The sequence below is a fragment of the Schistocerca nitens genome, chromosome 10, assembly GCF_023898315.1.
Source record: "Schistocerca nitens isolate TAMUIC-IGC-003100 chromosome 10, iqSchNite1.1, whole genome shotgun sequence".
In the NCBI taxonomy this organism is placed as follows: Eukaryota; Metazoa; Arthropoda; class Insecta; order Orthoptera; family Acrididae; genus Schistocerca; species Schistocerca nitens.
Genome location: NC_064623.1, coordinates 146424273 through 146446465, shown reverse-complemented (window position 1 = coordinate 146446465; position 22193 = coordinate 146424273). Strand labels below are relative to the sequence as shown.

Sequence of the window (22193 nt, the reverse complement as noted above, 5' to 3'; positions counted from 1 at the left end):
TTTCCAGCCTATGAGTCGTGTGGAATGTAGCGGTGTTAATATTCCATTTTAGAAATATATTTCAAGCGCATGAGATACATCCTTCTTCCGGTTTTCTACGATAAACTACGTTATCAAACCATAAAAAGAAAAACCTACTTCTGTAAAACATTTTCTCTGTGTGATACGAGCACAATATAGCTTTCTGGAGACGTATAGCCTCCACCGTTCACATCCGATCACGGTTCAGAAATTATACGATTCCTCCATCAAGCCTATATAAAATGATCGTTAGTAGTGGGGGATACCTCCTACAAGGAAACAGATAAATGCATAGCAGCAGCGTCCGACATGTAAAAATTACATTCATTCCGTCACTAAATCTGTAAACAGCACATCTTTCAGGCAAATGTGTATGCGGGGATTGCAGCGCCTCACAAGCACCTAGCGCTAACTTAATTTCGATGCTGAATTCTCGATTTTACACCCAAGATGCGACAGGGGGGATGGAGTACATCGCATAAATCAAAGTTCGTTTAGAGGAATGTGTCAAGTTTCATCACACATGAGATGGAAGTCCTTTGATGACTGACAGTTCACCGTTAACGATCGCAAGTAGACAGAGCTTTAAACCACATACAGAACACGTGGCTGTTTACGAGTAGAAGGCAGGCTATGTCACGCGACTGATTTATCCGGACCAAACAGTGGAAAAATTGACATGCAGCAACTTCTCCTCTAGAATGCATCAGTCAACCATTAAATCGTACCTCGTTACAGCTCCATCTCAATCGATCACCTCGTCCACTCTGCTATCCTTTAATGCAGATGCAAGTAAGTTTAGAGGTGACTGGTTCTCAGTACTCCTGAAAAGCATCATATACGGTAGTCAACTAGCGTGTATCACTGGTACCTCAATAGACATACAGTATAATGCTGCCTCGACAGAAAAAGAAATTGACTGCCTCCCTGATACCTTTCGTTTTGGTGTCGACGTTTTCTTGGATTCCTCTTGTTGCCGCATACTTGTTCCCATGAACAAATTGTTCGGCGCGAACCAGAAGATACGCAAGTACTTCCTCAACTTCACCGCATTTCGGTGTATATTCGGTCAATTCATACTTATTCCCTCGTCATTTTTCGCAATTCCATCGATTTTATGTCGGATCGATCCATGCGATCAAGACATAACCTCTCGTTATGTGTTCTAAAATTGCTTGTAAATGTAGCACAGCTGCCTCCACTGATCGGCAGCCGCAATGTAGAACTATTCTCATCTGTGTCCAGTCACCTCCACATTCGGAGAGCATTTACTCTGTTTTCTGTGCGAATGTGTATATGCATGGCTCGCGGATGGCGAGAAATAGATGAAAGGAGAAAATATAAAAAAAGTAATAAATGAAGTGGCCGAATACAAACGTCTAAAAAATGAGATGGACAGGAATTGCAAAATGGCTAAGTGGGAGTGGCTAGATGAGGTATGTAAGTATGTAGAAGCGTATATCACTAGGGGTAAGAAAGATACCGCCTACAGGAAAATTAAAGAGACCTTTAGAGAAAAGAGAACCACCTGTATGAATATCAAGAGCTCAGATCTAAAACCAGTCGTAAGCAAAGAAGGGAAAGCAGAAACATGGAAGGAATATATGAGGGTCCATACAAGGGAGATGTACTTGAGGGCAATATTATGGAAATGGAAGAGGATATAGAGGAAGATGAGAACGTAAATAAGATAATGCGTGGAGAATTTGACAAAGCAGTGAAATACAGCGAAACAAGGCCCCGGGGGTAGACAACATTCCGTTAGAGCTACTGAATAGTCTTGGGAGAGTCTGCCATGACAAAAATCTTCCATTTGGTAAGCAAGGTGTATAAGACAGGCGATACACCTCAGAGTTCAAGAAGAATATAATAATCCTGAAAGCAGGTGCTGACAGATGTGAAAATTACCGAACTATCAATTTAATAAATGGCTCTAAGCACTATGGGACTGAGGTCACCCGACCCCTAGACTTAGAACTACTTAAACGTAACTAACACATCCATACCCGAGGCAGGATTCGAACCTGCGACCGTAGCAGCAGTGCGGTTCCGGACTGAAGCCCATAGAACCACTCGGCCACAGCTGCCGGCTCTTTTAATAAGTCACAGCTGTAAAATACTAACATGAATCCTTTACAGAAAAATGGAAAAACTGGCAGAAGCTGACCTCAGGGAACATCAGTTTGGATTTCGGACAAATGTAGGAACATGGGAGGCAATACTTCTCTTTGAAGACAGGTGAAGGAAAGGGAAACCTACACTTATAGCATTTGTAGACTTACACAAAGCTTCTGAGAATGTTGATTGGATCATTCTATTTGAACTTCTAAAGGTAGCAGGGCTAAAATGCGGGGAGCAAAAGGCTATTAACAGTTTGTACAGAACCATATGGCAGTTATAAGCACAGAGGGTCAGAAAAGGGAAGTAGTGGTTGAGATGGGAGTGAGAAAGAACAGCAGCCTATCCCTGATGTTATTCAATTTGTATATTGAGCAAGCAGTAAAGGAAACGAAAGAAAAATCTGGAATAAAAGTCCTGGGAGAAGAAGAAAAACTTAGAGGTTTGCCAGTGACATTGAAATTCTATCAGAGACAGCAAAGGACTGAGAAGAGTAGTTGAATGGAATGGTGTCTTGAAAGGAGCATATAAGATGAACATCAACAAAACCAAGGCGATGGTAATGGAATGTAGTTGAATTAAATAAAGTGATGCTGAGGGAATTAGATTAGAAAATGAGACACTTAATGTTATAGATGAGTGTTGCTATTTGGGGAGCAAAATAACTGGTGATCGTCCGAGAGGATACAAAATGCAGAGTGGCAGTGGCAAGGAAAGCGTTTATGAAGAAGTGAAATTTGTTAACATCGAGTATAGGTTTACGAGACAGGAGGTGTTTCCCGAAAGTATTTGTATGGAGTGTAGCCATGTACGGAGGTGAATCATGGACGATAAATTGTTTAGACAAGAATTGAATAGAAGCATTCGAAATGTGGTGCCACAGATGAATGCTGAAGATTAGATAAGTATATCACATAACTATTGAGGAGGTATTGAAGTATTGAACAGAACTGAGGAGAAGAGAAATTTGCCGCACAACTTGACTAGAAGAAGGGATCGGTTTGTAGCACATGTTATGGGGCATCAAGGGAGCATCAATTTAGTACTGGAGGGAAGTGTAGCGTGTAAAAGTCGTATAAGGAGACAAGGATGTGAATAAAGTATGCAGATTCAGAAGGATGTAGGTTGTGGTAGTTACTCGGAGATGAAGAGGCTTGCACAGGATAGAGTCGCATGGGGAGCTGCATCAAACCAGTCTTCGGACTGAAGACCACAACAACAACATTTTTTTGTTGTTGTTAAGGTGAATTTTTACAAACTACCTGTAGAAAGCATATAACACTAATAAAACTGAAGTGTTACAAGTGAATCAAATTCAAAGTATGTAAATTATTACTTATGCCTCTCTATAATAAAATTTTGTTTAATTTACCTCCTCTCGAAGAGTTAATTGACATTTTATTCGCAACAATGTTTTTCATTTCGTGCACTGTTTATAAGGGGCCATCAAAACGTTTCCGCAGCACATATGCAACGTAGCGATGCGGATATTTAAGTACCGATAAGTAGCCAAGAGATTAAACAGCATTCGTGTCTTTTTCAGATGAGTCTGCAGTAAATGCAGAAAAGACAGAGTTGGCGACGTTGTTACCAAGTGCTTCTAAGCAGGGCCAACGTGCTGTTATTATTTTCTTGATTGTGCAGGAACAAACACCAGTAGACATTCGTCAGAGGACTAAGAATATGTATGGGGCAGCATATCTGTCGAAATCGACCACTGTGGAATGGTGCTCCACGTGCCGTGCTGGTCGCGGCTCCACTCAGGACGCCCGTCGGCCTGGGAGGCCAGACCCATCCAGCCAACTCAAGTGGGAGGCAGGCGAGCACGCGCCTTGCAGCCCTGAACACACACCGCGTGACTATCGCACCTTCAGTCGTTTGGAAACGGACTTTAAGGGTGGCCGATTCCTGTCGTGAGAGGCTGTACACTTATTCACGCACCAGAACACAGTGTTTTACTTAATGGGTATTTTCATCTTGGTGCATCGCCTGGATGATTGCCTCAATGACCATGGCAAGTTTGTCTCACTGGTACACCGATTCTGGACTGTATGTTTTCTAACAGAAACATTTTGACTGTTCCTTATATGAACGTAATACTTTTAAAACGCCAGTGTTGTTGACGAATCATTTGGTGCTGACTATTATTTCTGAACGTTACTGTACACAGTACTGAGAAACATGAGAATATGTGACCAGCTGTGTTCTGACTTCAGGTCGGTTATTGGGAACCCACATTGCCTGTTAACCTATGGCGTGGTGGCCGTGGCTGATGGTGCAGTTGGTGGTGTGGTGCTGTGCCGGCTTGGTGGCGGTGTTGTGGTGGAAGTGGACCACCAAGCCCCACATCGACGCTCCAGGGCCGCCTACGCTGCCCATCATTGGGAACATTCTGGACTTCCTCGACATGCCGTTGACCCTCCGTAAGATGTTCGACCTCCACCGGCAGTATGGGGACTTGACAAGGTGAGCTTATGGCATCTGTTGGGAGAGTGGTCGGACACAACAAAATGTACAGACTGAAACATGACGTCTAATCTCTGGAAATAAGTAACGCAATTTTGGATGATACGATACTTCTGCATAGCTCGAGGCTTTACAGTATTAATTAAGTGGACAATTGTTCTTTTGATACTTGTGAACTGAAACTGAAGGTTGTCCCCTTGTCTCGAAGTGATGCAAAGCGGAGCAACCCTCAACTTTCTGTTCTGATACATCACTTCTATTAAAAACTTAAGGCACAGTCTTAAAGGTTCGATGATCCCTTCAAAAAGAGAGCTATGTGATTAAGTACGCTTTAGAGGCCATTTTATGGCGACTATGCCCTCCTGAATAGATATCTATTGGGGATATGGACGCAGTTTTACAAATAGGGGCATCTTGTATACAAATAACCGTAAAAAATCAAATTTCCCATTTTTTAGACAAAACAGAACGTAATTATGGGTATGTAAAACGACATTTTCATGTATAAATAACTGCAAAAGCTCAATTTACACACTCATTCCAACCGAGAGCGCAAATTGATAGGTAGATGGAATTGTGCATTCAGTTACTTTCGAAGGAAAAACACATTATGAGTAAAAATTCCAGATCCTGCAACTTATTATTATTATTTTTAAGTTTCTTCAACCCTTTATATCTCAGTTTAATACTTCCATCTTCAAAAAACAGAATATTCCAATCTGTAATTAATTTATTATATCTGTTTGGTGAAATGGTCATAAATTTTTATAAAATTCCATAGAAATTTTTCCCCGTGTCTAGTTTTTAAATATACACCATCTGCAACACAAAACAATTCATTAATTTCTAGCTCAATAATCTGTTTAAACAAATTGGAATTCCTTCCATTATTAAGCTTCTTCAGTAGAGTATCCATTTACTTCAATTAAAATTTAATAAGTTTAAAAATTTTTAATCATGAAAATATGACTAATGTGTGGTACCAATTTAAATTTGACGTTTTTGTTGAGAGAAATGACAATCCAACAGAAGGCAACTTGAATACAATATTTCTAAAAAAAATTTAAACCATCTTTAATCATAGAACATTTGAGAATACAGGACTGTACTGACCGTATTGATGTATTAAAGCAAATTTATTGGGAAGACGAATACAAAATAAGATTTTTTAGTTATAAAGGAAGCCTTATAGAAATATGGGAAGAAACAGAAAACGCATATTTTCTCTTTTTATGACCGCCAAACAACTTGCGAATTGTAATTTGCCAATAAATAATTTACCAAAAATATTACAAAATTATATTAAAACCTATTCATCATTATTAGAAGTTTCTCACCCAGTAAATAGAGATTTAGAAAACAGTGGCTACAATAAAAATTAAATAATAAATTCACTCCATTGGTGTTGTAATTGTGTTATGGATTTTATGTTTATGTTACAGGAGATAGAAGAACTTTTTCAATATCCAGGGCCTCCATTTGTATGAAAAAAATTTATTTATATTCTTCTTATTAAATTTTGTGTGTTGTAAGTGGTCTGAGAAAACAGCAACAAAAATTCTACTGGGGTTTATACTGTGGAAAAGATAGCAGAAATCACATATAATGCACCTCAATTAAGGTCTTTGTTTTTTAAAGTAGATGATGATTATGAATTTGTAAACTATATGCAACATGATAAAAATGAATAATGACCATATGGTAATCGGTTTATTTTATTTTTCAACACATACCTTTTATCATCATGATGACTCAATGCATAGATTACATGTTTTTCACTTCGAATCATATGCATCGTTCTATATCGTTAAATAAACAATCTTTATATGCTACTAAACTCTTTCTGTTTTTAACAACACATATCTTAACACCTTTAGGTTTTTCTCTATTTTATCACCAACCTTATAAGCATACATTCTTGGTCTCAAAGTGTAGAATTCTTCCATTATTTTTCCATTACATTCATCCCTCATGTTTCCTAAGACTTTTTTGTTTACTTGTGTAATACCGTAAGTATCATCTGTTGGATAATCACTCATATCTAAATAATAAGTCACTGAGTTCATGCTTTCATACAAATCTTTAATCTCTATATTTTAAATGTAACTCTCTGTGTCTTGGGAACACAGTTCAGTACCTTCTCCTTATTTTTGTTTCATTGCACCATAGTGTAAATCCTACATAAGTTCTTTAGGTAGATCGAGTATGCACATGCCAACGTAGACTAGCATATTAAATTTAGTTTTTTAAATTTTTCATTAAATATAGTTTTTCCTTTAAAATTTGGCTTAGATATTAGTTTATCACTGTTTTCACCATCTGGAACTAATTTTATATCCATCCTGCTTCTTTTATTTTCCACTGTTTTACCAAACACTGAATTATTCATTACCTAGTAGAAATATTTTTCAAAATCATTCTTCGATTGCATTCCCATTTGAGCATTCTAATCTATATATTTCTTCAACCAATCAGATTGTTTAAATTTTAAACTTTTTCTTAACTTCATTCCTAGATACAAGTATTGTTTAAGATTTCTGTAGTGAACTATATAAATATTTTTATCATTCAGAGCATTCAGAAACTTACTTTCCTACATTCCTGGAAAAATGTTATTATCAGGAGCGAATGGTAAATCTTTATGCAAATCATGTAAATCTTTTTTATATTCGAGATCTACTTCAAACCTATATCCAATTTTAGCAGTGTCTGATGTTTCACTTGTTTTCATTTGATGTCTTTTTATCAACAAAATCTTTCATATATTTATTATTTGCTTCGACATATGTTTTACAACAGTGAGATACACCACTTCTTATTCATTTTTCTACCATTAAAATCATATCATGATTGTATAATAAATCAAGTGGTTGTTTAGTCATTTTCAACTGTGCACCCCACGATAAACCTGCTGCAGTAAAATTACCAAGAAGGATCTAAGTCATAAGATGTAATATAAAACTCCACCTAAACAGGCCATGAGGGCCCAATGGTACCAAATGGCCGCTGTGTCATCCTCAGCCCACAAGCGTCATTACATGCTGATGTGGCGGTGCATGTGATCAGCACATTGCTCTCTCAGCCATATGTCAGTTTACAAGATCAGACCCGCTACCTCTCAACCAAGTCGCTCTGCAGTTTGCCTCACAAGGGCTGAGTGCACCCCGTTTGCCAACAGCGCTCAGCAGACTGGATGGTCACCTATCCAAGTGCAAGCCCAGCTTGACAGCGCTTAACTGTGATGATCTGATGGGAACTGGTGTCATCACTGCAGCAATGCCATTGGCGCAAGCTGTAATATATGGTTTTCTAAAATTCTCAAATACATCAACCAATAACAAAACATCGGTTTTAGATACATATCATGATATTCACCAAGGTCGTTAATATATTTCTCCATACTAATAGTACATGATGTAGGTATGTTCTCACTATTTCAGTTAACTGTAAAAATCTTCTTTTGATGGAAGCTGCTCTTCTTCAAATTTTTTCCAAGAATCCACATAACCATATGGATGTACATCTTTTCTGGTCACTAGATTGAATAGCTCTTCCAATCAAAATTTTCTGATGTTCTTCTTTTAAACTCTCTTCAGATCGATGAAAGTTTATCAAGTGAACAAGCCATGAGCATAAATGTGTCAATAAACCTCATCTTCATTGTTTCGGTCTTGTTTCCAAAACTAATGTATGTATTTCCCTGGTTAGCCAGTGCAAATTTTCCATCAGATTTCTTGAAACATACATTTTGTTTGCTGTGTCTGATGCAAAACTTGCACACACTAACCTGGGAAACTGTAAGTAGCTGGCACATTATTTTTCAATGCTTCTTAATCGTCAAGAACCACCTTCGAGATTCCCTAAGGAAAGACCTATTTACATGCACCCTGAATCATCCCCACTAACACAAGAAGAAATTCACAAACACATTATCAAAATTAAAAAACAATAGGACATCTGGTGAAGATGGGATTATTGCTAAGCTACTGAAAACTCTAGGGTGCAATTCTCTGAGTGTTATATCATTGTAGATATTTGGGAGACAGAAAACTTACACCAGGAAGGGAAATGTGGGCTTAATCATCCATTACACAAAAAGGGAGTCAAATGTGAAGTACGTAATTATGGAGGCATATCCCTACTTCAGATCATATAGAAAGTTCTATCAGCCTCTCTTGTGCAAAGAGCACAAGAACAACTGGAAAACAAAGTTCGCGAATACCAAGGTGGTTGCTGCTCCAGTAGATCCTGCACACAACAAATTTCCAAACTAAAGACCGTGGAGAAGTACAAAGCAGTCACAAATAGCCCAATAATTTACACATATGTTTACTTTAGAAACGCATATGACTCAGTTGACTGACAAACACTTTTTGATATCCTTGGAGAACAAGGGTTAGATCCCAAAACCATTGCCCTCATCAAAGAAATATTGACTGATACTACCGCCAAGGTGAAATTCATGGGTGAAGTATCCAAGCCCATCCTGATCAAAACTGGTGTCTGACAAGGTGATGGTCTGTCTCTTCTTGTGCTGGAGAAGGTCGTCCGTAAATGGGAAAAGGAGTTGAAGTATAAGAGCTGCTGGAAACCTATACAGATGGGGTGAGTCAAGGATGACATAAGACTTTCATGCCTAGCTTTTCTTGACGGTTTAGCCTTACTAGCATATGATGAGACAACAGCTATCAAACAGGTTGAAACCTTTGGAGAATGTGCAGAGAAATTTGGTCTACAAATATCTATCCTAAAGTCTGAGTTCATCGCCACAAAAACTGACACCCAAAATCTGACTACAAAATATCAATAGAGTCCCATATTTTAAATACTTATGTGAAGTCATTGAATCTACAGTGTGAGAGAAAACAGCACAAAATGTTCGCTCCAAAAACAGAAGAGAGCCTATGTAAGATCCTACAAGGAGTGCATTAAAAATGCATGTCCAAAAACAATAAAATTCGGCAATATAACACAGTACTAAAACCTGAAGGCTTTATGCCAGTGAACCCCTGACAGTCCACATAAAAGGTCATCTTGAAAACTTACTAAAGGAGAATAAAAAATTATGAGAAAGTTACTAGGGCCGAAGAAAACAGAAGGGTGCTGTAGACCTCAATCTGGTCAAACAACTCAGAAATTGTCCAGCCTTGCAGCAGATGTTATGAAAATGCGATTAAAATCTAACACGCACGTCTCTAGACTTCACAAAAGAAGACTTATGCAAAATATTCTTAAATACATAGAAGGACTTAAAACTATAGCCTGGAAACAAGAGGTCAAAAAGGCCCTACAAAAAACACAGATAAATTATTCAGGTATGTTGTTGAACTTGAAATAATCATGCGGTTACAGTTTGAAAGTGAATATACATGCTTTTATTAACATGCACAGAACGAATGTAACACAAGGGTAGGCAAAACATCACCACGTTAGTAGAAACGTCCTTAAAATGTCCGTAGCAACTGCGACAAAGATAAATATGTACCAGAGGCATCGATTCTAAATTCCAACACCCCCACTAGAGGGATGTCTCTCAGTACTTCATGATCGGAGTCCAAATTCTTCAGTTGGTTGCTCATGTCTGGTTCTTGGCAGTGGCTTTGTAATCATATCTGCAAGCATTCCATTTGTGGAAATTTGTCCACTGTGATTCCTCCTGTATCTATCTTTTCCCTGATGAAATGATGCCTGGTGTCAATGTGTTTAGTGCGACCTTTGTATCCATTTGTCTTTGATAGATCAATTGCACCTTTGTTATCGCAAAAAAATCTTACTGGGCCCCTCTTATGGGAAAGGGGATATCTCTCTTTTGATGTTTCAGCCAAAGTGCTTCCTGACACGCAGAAGTTAAATCCATATATTCTGCTTCCGTCGTCGAGAGAGCTACTGTTGGTTGTTGTTTACTATTCCATTAATTGCTGCACCTTTTTACACAAACAAAAAACCATTGGTTGATTTACTATCCCCTATGTCCCCAGACCAGTCAACATCAGTGTAACCTGTGATGTCATGATCTTCTATGGAAAATAGTAGCTTGAAGTCTTTAGTTCCCTTTATATACCTTAGGATTCGCTTTACAACTTGTCAGTGGGATATTCCAGTGTTATTATTAAACTGGCTCACAACTCCAATTGCGTACGCTAGATCTGGTCTAGTATCTAATTGTGCATACATTAAGATACCTATGGCGTCTTTAATTTGGACTTTCTTCATGGCTGCTCTTTCTCTCCCTGTTTGTGGGCTCATATTATGAATTAATACTTGGTTATTGTCAAGCGGAGTGGATACTTTCGTAAAATCTGATTTATGTAATTAGCCTGATCCAACCATAAAAGTCCAAGCTTATGATCTCTTGTCACACGGATCCCTAGACAATTGGATACTTCTCCAAGGTCCTTTAGTTTAAGTTGTTCCTTTAGTTGTTCTTTAAATGCAATTCCCTGTTGTATATTGTTACAAAATACCAGCATGTCATCTACGTAAACAGCTACAATTGATATATCACTTTCTTGGTTTCTGTGATAAACACATGGATCAGTGATGGACCTGCTGAATTTTAAACTTCGTAGAACTTTGTCCAGTTTGACATTCCAATAGCGACTTCCCTCTTTAAGTCCATACACTGCTTTCTTGAGTCTTTTAATATCTTCACATTTCACTGTTCTTGACGTGTAGTCAACTGTGGGAATTTTGACATAACTCTCATCTTTCAAATCACCTTGCAAAAAAGATGTCACCACATCACAATGATCAATGTCCGAGTCGTATTTAGCAGCTAGACTAAACAAATATCTGAGTGAATTGTATCGTATCATTGGTGAGTATGTTTCTTCATAGACTAAACCTTTAACTTGAACATCCCTTAACCACAAGTCGAGCTTCATGGAGAATTATCTGTCCTTGTTAGTCTCTTTTTATCTTAAAGGCCCACTTAGCATCCATCCCTTTTTTGCCTTGAGGCAGGATAGCTGACTCCAAAGTTTTATTTTCCGCATGTGACTTCAATTCTTCTTCTATTGTTTGAAACCAGTTCTCTGAATCCTTGGATTGCAAAGCTACTTCCAAAGTTGTGGCTCTGATTCTTGTGAATCTTCTTTAGTACAATAGGTCACATAATCATCCATCTTCTTCGGTATGGGTATTCTGGAAGATCTTCTGAGCGCTTGTTGAGGCGGTTCTGATTCTTCTTCTATTTCGACTAAGGCCGTTTCTTCTGAAATGCTGTTATCGGATCCGTTGTCCCTTGAGCCATCTTCAATCGTAATGTTCTCCTCCTTATTTGTGAATGGAATAGATATCTGATTTGTTTCCAGCAAAGATCACTTGTCCCTGGCTTGTTATTATTCTCTTGAATTGTTTCTTCTTTAAATATCACATATCTGGATTTAATGATTCTTTGTTGAACCGAATGGAGTAACCGGTGTGCCTTGCTGTCTTCACAGTATCCAACGAGTAAACACTGAACCCATTTCTTGTCCCATTTTAGCCTAATGGTTTTTGGTATGTGGACAAATGCCTTACTACCGAATAATCTTAGATGCTGGAGGTCAGGTTTCTTCCCTGAGAAAGCTTCCTCTGGCATTAGGTTGCTCAAAGCTTTTGTCAGTACTTCCCCACAAAAATTCATAGGCAATTTCGCTTCAAATAACATACATCTTGCATTTTCCACGATTGTTCTACTGTACCTTTCCGCCACACCATTTTGTTCTGGACTGTAGGGAACAGTGGTTTCATGTTTAACTTCTTCTTCCCTTAAAAATTTCGCCACTGCTTCATTTACATATTCTTTTCGATTGTCGGTTAGCAAGATACAAAGCCTTTCGACTGTGATTCTCTATGAACTTTTTAAAATTGCGTATAATGTCAGGTACTTTATTTATTGCTGACAGAATACAAAATCCTTCCAGAGAAATCATCAGTCACAGTTAGTTATCTAGCTCCACAAATCGATGTGGTTTGTATTGGACCACACAAATCTGAATGTACTAACTCCAAAATCCCGTTAGCTCTAGAAGTGGAGTGAGGAAAGGAAAATATAGTTTGCTTACCTTATAGGCACGTAACGCACGGAGTATCGACGGCTCCTTTATATTTGATGCCATTAGGCAAACCCTTTCGTAATTCTTCTGTCGCATCTGAGCGTAGGTGGCCTAATCTTCTGTGTTATAAATTCACATCGATAGACAAGGATGCATATTTTGTTTTTGCACTGCGATCACTTGGTTGGTCCAGCCAATATATTCCCTTGACTAACGATACTGTAGCCATGAATTTCTTCTCTGTATCTCGAATGCGACAGCCTCTATTGTCAAAAATGACTGAGTGACCTGTTGCACTATTTTCCTCACAGAAAGTAAATTTGTACTCAGCTGAGGAACATAAAGTACATTCGGCACCTTAATATTTATTTTCTCTCTGCCTGCCACAGATTTAATATGCGTGTAACCTCTCCCTTTAACGGGTAAATTTTGGTTGTTGGCCACGACCACTTGTAAACTGGGAAATGACGCCAGGAAATTTAAATCACATGGATGGTGTGACATGTGAGCTGATGCACCAGAGATGCATCCTACCCACTCGTATTTAACTTCAAAGTTAAGATCATTCAATTTGTTGACGTTAAAATTATTCTCGACACATATTCTTCCATAGACGTTCTCTAATCGTGTTGATAAAAGCGTTCTCAACTAGCCTATTCATCGATAAAGTCCTGAATCTTCATAACTTAGTTTTAATTCAACCCACACTTCTTTTGCAGAAGACGTGTTCTGGAGATGCACATAAATAGCAAGATCAACTGATAAGATTATTTTGGCCCTTACAGGGCATATCTTAACTTCATCTTTCATCTCGCCTGTTATACACTGCCACAGTTGTTCGTGCTGTAAATAAATTTTCATTGCAAATTGCCATGTATTGTAATTTACTCTTCCTTTCAGTTATTCAATTAATTGCAACGAATTAGCACTGACTGGACTCATGATATCGGCGTTCTGTATCTGCGTCTTAATGTGACGAAAAAACGTAGTTTTTAATCACTTCAGATAAACCGCTGAGTGACTGTGCCTCAGCCCATAACCTGTTCTTATTGAACTTGAAATAAACACATGGTTACAGTTTGGAAGTGTGAACATAAATGCTTTCATTAACATCCACAGAACGAATGTAACACAAGGGTAGACACAACACAACCATGTTAATAGGAACGTCTATAAAAGAGTCCATAGCAACTGCAGCAAAGGTAAATATATAGCAGAGGCATCGATTCTAAATTCCAATGAGATATTTTGGACAGAAAGGTATTTAAGCAGAAAGCTGACAGATGGGAAGTTATGTCAGAGATCGAAGCTCCAAAGAAAGCTGGAAAAAAAGCACAGAGAAAAGGAAGAGAGTCCATGGAGAAAAAATTAGAGCAGTGTGGAAAAAAAAGAAAAAAAATCAAGCAGCTTTATGTGATCCAACAGGGTCTAATTTCACATAATAATACTATTAATAATAATGTATGTATCCTCATTGCATTGTATTAAATCTATGATCTTATTATCATAAGCAAGTTCTTTCACAAACAAATGAGAATCATATCCTGATAAATTATGTAAATAAATTCGTACCAAACTGGGATGTTTTAAGTGTAAATTATAATTATTACATAATGGATATATATATATATATATGGATATATATAATGGATATATATAATGGATATATATAATGGATATATATATATATATATATATATATATATATATATATATATATATATATATATATATACACATCAGTTAAGTGATCATGATAACGAACTTTTTTATTATTTCTTGTATAATGACATCTATGTAATGTACAAGTTTTCAGTACACATGACTTCATTGTTCTTCAAGTGATAATGGTCTCATTTCTTCAATTTTCTTCAATTTCAGCATATTTTCTTCCAATTTCTTCAATCTCTTTTTTACACAGTCAATAACTTTTTATGACAATTTAGTTCTGTGTATACAACACTATATTTATAATGTCCATTAATGTATTTGATATAATAGCCAACTCAGTACATTTTGATATTTTGTTGTATATGAATTTTATGGATTTGGTTGACAGTGGTCCATATTTTCAATGTACTCTCAAAACCTTCATAAATAACAAATGGGACTTCCTATTTATATCTGTTTTTCAAAACTTACATATGACACTTTCTGTGGTAACTCAACATTTAATGGTTTGTTACTGAGTAATTTGGTGTGTGGAAATCTAATTTCTCTTGACTAATGAAGTGGAATAAACATGTATTACAGATAAATTTGGATTCTTTATGTTTTGAGATATCAGCTAAAAAGAATGAAGAAAAAACCTTTAATCCAACAATAATGTTGGTTTCCATTGTTTTTAAAATATAAAAAGTTTACATGTTTTCTTTCTTAAGTTTTCTAATTTTTAGGAGATACACTTGATACTGTTCATCAGATAAATAAACGTTAATAAATACCATTAATTCTACTCTCAGTTTTTGGAATGTTATCAAGATGAAGGTCAATACATTACAGTATTTAGTAACCCTTTGTGGATATTTATTTACAAGATATAATGCAGATTTTATACACCACATAAAACATTTTTCATCACTAATTTTTTTTCGGCCCCGGTCAGGTTGTACGATCGCGGTCCGCATCAAAGAGCTTCTCTCCAGGCTTCAGGTTTTCACTGTTCCACCTCCTTTCCGGGCCACTTTTCGTACACCCTCATGGTGTGTTCCTCGCCCTTGCCTTCGGCTCGACTTGGCACTGGCCTGAAGGACTCAGTCCCTCCAGAGGCCTTCCGCCGCCGCTTTTATTCCATCATGGCCACGTATCAGGGCTCTGGCGTTGTATACACTGACGGTTCGATGGTTGCTGGTTATGTCGGTTATCCGCTAACTCTAGGGGACCATTCTGAACAATGTTCCTTGTCGGATGGCTGCAGCGTTTACACTGCTGAGCTGGTCGCCATCTTTCGTGCCCTAGAATATATCCGCTCCTGCTCAGGTGAGTCCTTCGTTATCTGTAGCGATACCCTGAGCGGTTTACAAGCTCTCGACCAGTGTTTCCCTCGTTCTCGTCTGGTGATGGCTATCCATGAGTCCCTGCATACTCTTGCCCGTTGCGGCCGCTCTGTGGTCTTTGTGTGGACCCCCGGTCATGTCGGTATCCCGGGCAATGAACGTGTTGACCACCTGGCCAAACAGGCCACCAGTGAACCCCCTCTAGACATTGGCCTTCCGGAGCCTGATTTGAGGGCAGTCTTACGCCGCGAAATTATCTCGCTTTGGGACGCTGAATGGCGCGGTCTGGCCACCCCCAACAAACTCCGTGCCGTCAAGGAGACGACGACTATGTGGCACTCCTCCTTGTGAGTCTCTCGCAAGGAGTCTGTCGTCCTCTGCCGACTGCGTATTGGGCACACACGGATGACCCACGGCCACTTATTGCGCTGTGAGGACCCCCCCTTTCTGTCTCTGTGGCTCGGCATTGACAGTGGTCCACATTTTGTTGGACTGTCCACTTTTATCTGTGCTCAGGCAGACGTTTGCGCTGCCTGACACGCTCTCTGCCCTTTTAATCGATGACTCTGCCATGGTGGACTTCGTTTTGCGTTTTATTCGGGCAGGGGGTTTTTATCGTTTAATCTGAGTATTTGTTATGTTCTTTTGTGTTGATTCTGGCCATTGGCCTACGATTTTAATCTGAGTTTTTAATGTGTTTCTCGGTGGTTAGCTTTTCCTTTTTTGTTTCCATGGTCGGCCAACCACCATCACACTCTGTGTTATTTTAGCTCGTCTTGTCTGGTCTTTGTCTAAGTTTCTCTTGCTCTGTGTCATATGTGATCTATTCTGTTCCTCGTTTTTATTCTCTGTGGGTGTTTTTAGTATTTGGAAAAAGGGACCGATGACTGTAGCAGTCTGGTCCCTTTAATCCCACAAATCACAAACCACCTCACTATTTTTTTTACCTTAATAGGAGCTTAATTATCGTTTATTTTTCTCGTACTTCGATGCAAGATGATCCTCTCAATGGAACATATCTGTTAATTTCTAATTGAAGCCCAAATAACTCTTTTTAAAGTCCATTCTGATCCCCATGCTTTCTCTGTAATGAAAGTATAGGTTTGTGTTTGTTGTCCAAATTTCTGAACTTTATCATTTGTCTGCAATCTGTACTCACAAAATAAATATATATTTACTTTCAAAACATTAAATTACTCTAAATTTTCTGTAACTATTTTCATAATTTTTGGTTTTTCCGCATTTAAGAAATGATCCAGCTCAACTGAATGTATATTATTTTCAAAAGTTATAGTTTGCAATCTGTTTTTAAATGCTGTATCAACTAGATAATCTTTAATTGTTTTTCTGTCTCTTTCCTCTCAAATACATTATTACAAAAAGGATATATTTCTTTCAGTGGTTTAGGTTCTATATTTAGAAAAATTTCGTCATCACCTCCGATTTTATGAAATCGTAATTGTTTCCAAGATTTTTTCAATATTAAAATGACCAATAATAAATGTAATTAATCAGCTTTTCTAACTATAATATCACTGCAAATTATTCCTTCTACAATAATCATGGAGTTGGGCAACTGTCAATTCCTCCATCTATTAGAGATACAGAACATTAGGCTTTTGAAATATAACTTTCGTTTTCACTTTTTGGTTCTTTGTACATAAATGTTTTTTGTGATCACTTTTAGTTACATCTTTTCCTCATTTACACACCTTTTTTCAGCTTATCTTGTATTTGACATAGCAACCATTCATTTGAGAGTTTGTCCCTTCGAGAGTTTAAGTAAAAACAATTAATACCTTTAATTTCTTGAGAAACTATACATTTTTGTTGAACTATCACAATCATCATTTTCCATGGATAACGATATTTTTGAATTCTCCTCACACGAAATTTATTGTAAACGTTTTTTTTACAATATTCAGATATAATATTTTTCCACACACCCTGAAACTCTTGAATAGATGTATTTCTTTGATAGTTTCTAATACATTACTTACACATATGTGAATGTTTATCCTTTGTATATTCATGTGAGTGAAAGTTAACAATTGACTTCTCCCATTCACAAATTTTACACTTATTACATATAATCACTTCCATTTATTGAGATAATTTTCATCAGTGTAATATCAATTATTATTTATTAAATGCAATGGAAACGCATAAGTTGTTACAATTGGTAAGGAAAATTCAAAAATATATAAATTAGAAAAGCATCATTATGTTACTGACAAAAAAAAATTAGGATAAATTCTGAGAAAGAATCTGGGAAAATATAAGACAAATATGTAAAAATGACTCATGAAGCGAATCTGAGATGATTTAAGAAATATATTGAATATTGTGCAAAACAACAGGTTAATTACTTCCATTACCATAAAAGTATGATTTAGCAGGATCTTTTATAAGAGGATCAAATATGATTTTCACATATGAGAAATTATAATATTAAGAAAATGGATCTAACTTCAAGGCCTACCACTTGAGTACTTGAAGGATTACCTTCATTTTCACATTCCAAAACAAAATTTATATTAATAAATGAATGTTATTTCATGTTGCTGCAGACTACATAATGTATAGGTAAAATTTTTACACTCCCAAATTTCTTTGTGACTAGTATTTCTACTATGTAATTTTTATTTCATTTATGAGTTTTTAATACAATACACATTTCATGAAAAAGAAAATCTGATCTATAGTGACACAGTCTTAAGGAAATTAGTGAAATAGAGCTAAGCATTTGTATCTGATATATTTTTATTGTATGGAGTCAGTGACAGTTGTAGCAGTCTTTACTCTATGTCCAGTTGCAAGTACCTTAAATACAACATCTATTATGACTGAGTGAAGTGGCACAGCGACTAGCACACTGGACTCATATTCAGGAGGACGATGGTTCAATCCCACATCTGGCCATCCTGATTTAGGTTTTGCCATGATTTCCCTAAATCGCTCAAGGCAAATGCCAGGATGGTTCCTTCGAAAGGGCACCTCTAACTTCCTTCCCTGTCCTTCCCTAATCCGATGACACTGATAACCTCGCTGCCTGGTCTCCTCTCCCAAAATAACCCAAACCTTCTATTATGAATGTATTTCAATTTATTAACAACAGTTGTCAGCTGAATTTAGAAAACTGGGTTAAAGACATTTGGTTTCCATCGTTTGAAGATAAAAATGTTCTTATGGCGAATGAACTTTTATTATTTATATATGGAATTCTAGATGGATCCATTCATCCCAATAGAAATTTTAAACAAATGAAAAACATTTATATTAATTTTCTTAGAGACAACTAAATGTCATGTACAGAAACAATATGTGACCATTATATGGCTCTATAATATGAATTTATAGAAAACGAAATTCAGTTATCAAGAACTAATAATCTTGTTCAAAAGAAAGTGATTTTATTTGCTGTTGAAAGTTTTAAAAATTCGGTAATGTCATTCAAAACAAAACAATGTAAACAAGTAAAAAATAATACATATCTCTAGAAAATAATTTATTCAGTTACCTGAATTCAATTACAATAGTTCAAAAAATTAATCTCAAAAAATTATTTAACAATAAATGATAGAAATACAAGCAAAAGGAAAAGAATGCTTACAGCCAAGAAGTATACTTTCTGATGCAGTAGAGATAAAGGAAAAACAAATTAATTATTTGCCACATCTAATTTAGTATTGGAGGGCAGCGTAGAGGGTAAAAATCGTAGAGTGAGACCAAGAGATGAATACACTAAGCAGATTCAGAAGGATGTAGGCTGCAGTAGGTACTGGGAGATGAAGAAGCTTGCACAGGATAGAGTAGCATGGAGAGCTTGTAACCTCCCCAGAGAAATTTGAAAAGACAATATTTAAATGTTAATGAGAATAGAACCTAGTGTAACCTCCCAGCAAATAAAATAATTTATTGACAATGACGATTAAATGAGAAATAGCAATCTGAGCCAAATGTAAGCTGCCCACAAAATGTAAGACAATTCAATGATAATGAAATCTCAGTGACAATGAAAACGCAAATAGACCGAAATGTCGATCTTAGGCCCTGTGTAACTTTGAATTTAAGTGAAACTTTTCTTTAAGGAAATGGATGGGAAACTTTCTTTCAATTCAAATGATAGTTTTCTTAAAAAATTGCTTTGAAAACAAAATTATTATTGGGGCGATTCTTGAACAAATTAATTACAGTTAAGATACATTACATTATCAGATGAGCGCAATGCTTATTTAAAAAAATATACCTCATCCCGAATCTTGATCAGAGGCCCATGTCGACGCCCGCCGACTCCTCACACACAACTCCGACTGTCTCGCGCGTGCTACTACATGCTCTCGCGACTCGCTATGTACAACTACTCTCTTGCAACTGCAACTACCGACTCCCCACATGCAACTGAACTCTAGCGCGGTCAAGCGCAGACTAGCAACGATAAATAACTCTCTGGTCAGAGATTCTGCCATGCCTCGCCATCGCTGTACTAAATACATACGCGTTTCATAACCCTCCACTGGGGGGGGGGGGGGCAAAAATTTGGCACCGATGGTGAGTCATTTGGACTTGCCATGAGCAACAAATTTTTTCGTAATAAATTAACTAGAACATGAATTAAATGTGGTGCACATGCACTGAGTACAAAACATTTCAGACAATGACAATGAGTACAGAACATATGACATAAGTGCACCGTTACTGACGTTCAGCACAAAACATATTAACACATGACATAAGTGTACATGCACTGAAAAACTCTTCAACGTTTTTACAACAAATAAATGTAATAGCAAAAAAATCATCAAATCACAAAATGTATATACAATATAAATGACAAGAGTGCACATATATTGTACTTCAAAACAAATCAAAAGAAATGTACATAGAATAGGTAGAAATCATGTTACAAAAATGACAAAAGTGCACACGCACTGAAAAACTCCTTAGCATTTTCATAACAAATAAATGCAATGGTAAAAAATCATGTTGACAAGCGATGTAAGTGCACATGCACTGCAGTTGAGAATATATCAGCAAATCACAAAATGTATTAATAAATGGCAAAAGTGCACATGCACTGAAAAACTTTCTAATATTTTTACGACAAATAAACCTAATGAGTACAAATCATATTGACAAATGACAAAAGTGCACACACGCTGTAGTACTCTCTAGTATTTTTCTACAACAAACAAACAAATCAAGGAGTGTAATAAAGTGCACATGCACTATAGAAGTCTTTAGTAATTTCAGGATAACTGTTCTTATTAACAAATGAAAGGAAGTGCACATGCACTGTATATGACTTTTTCGTTTTACAAGAATTAGGGAAGGAATAGGAAGGATTGCGTCATGGTTGTAGCACTTAGCTCGCACGCAGCTGCACTGAAAGTCCATATCTTTCCACAGAAGTACAACACCAAGTGAGACAATTTGAAGTTCTTTTCCCATTAGTATTCATCAGCGTAGCCAAGACACTGAAATGTCGCAGTAATATTCCTTGTTTTCATTTTGGCAGTACATTAGGTACACCAAACAGTGGGACCATAATAACGTCTCCATCGCTCACGGTGGTGGACAGCATGTCGTGTCAACACCACGCTCTTACAAGGCACACCAACGTAGAATTAGTGCAAAAACCAAATATAGTGCTCCATGATCATGAGGATGGACAGGACAAATGGATATTGCAGTAATTCAGGTAGTTAGCTCAGAAGGTGAAGGACATTAAGTCACGTAGTAGTCTTCATTGAGAATTACAGTAGTAGTTTGCGGCATTCATAGCCCAGTTATTGAACATTTCTGTACCATGTATTTAGTATTACAGAATAATGTTCATAAAACTAACTGATTATAGCAATTATTGGCATCATGGGTAATCGTATTACAATAAACAGTGGCAGTCCTTGGCCAGTTACAAAGCATATTTAGTATGACAGAATAATGTTCATAAAATTAACTGATTATAATGAACATTGGCACTGATTGGCCAATTATAAACCATCAGAAGTCATCATTGAAAAGGAGAGTCAATTATTGGCATAGCATTAATTCATTGAGTTATACTAATTACTGGCACTCATTGGCCAGCAAGTATTGAATAGTACAAAACATTGTTCATCATTCAGTATTATTCAGAACTCTCTTAAATGGGTAGCATTATTTTTGTTTTGTTAGCTATGCATTGCTTTGGGTAATTATAAGGGAAAGCAAGAAGAGAAAAAGAAAAAAAATTGCTTCTGGGTTGTTCCTGTAAAATGAAAAATGTCTAACGTCATTCGTCATGAGTCAGCTGTAGCACGGTTATGAAACAAGGAAGTATATGTGATCACATTTATAAACGATAGACACAACTGGGTAAAAAAAATGCAAGTACTAGTACAGGTTTAATAAGTAACAGGTTTAGTAAGTATCACGAAAAGCTTCTCCTGAAAAAAATACAAAATGAATTATTGAGCTGAAAGAAGAAACGCACGCTATGCTGAAAAGTAGTGAACTTTGAATTAACAGGTAGTGAAATGTGTATAACAAATGTGTTCCATAGCTGTCCTTT

General features: G+C 36.9%; 1 protein-coding gene across 4 annotated transcripts in view; it reads left to right on the top strand.

The window, feature by feature from the left end:
* The window catches only part of LOC126210333 (cytochrome P450 4c21-like), a 145700-nt gene that overhangs the window by 6089 nt on the left and 117418 nt on the right, over window positions 1-22193 (top strand). For all 4 annotated transcript variants that reach the window (XM_049939537.1, XM_049939539.1, XM_049939538.1 and 1 more), the window contains exon 2: window positions 4356-4605. In XM_049939537.1, coding sequence (XP_049795494.1) covers window positions 4391-4605 — 215 coding nt within the window. In that variant the 5' untranslated portion in view covers window positions 4356-4390. The remainder of the gene's footprint in view (window positions 1-4355; window positions 4606-22193) is intronic.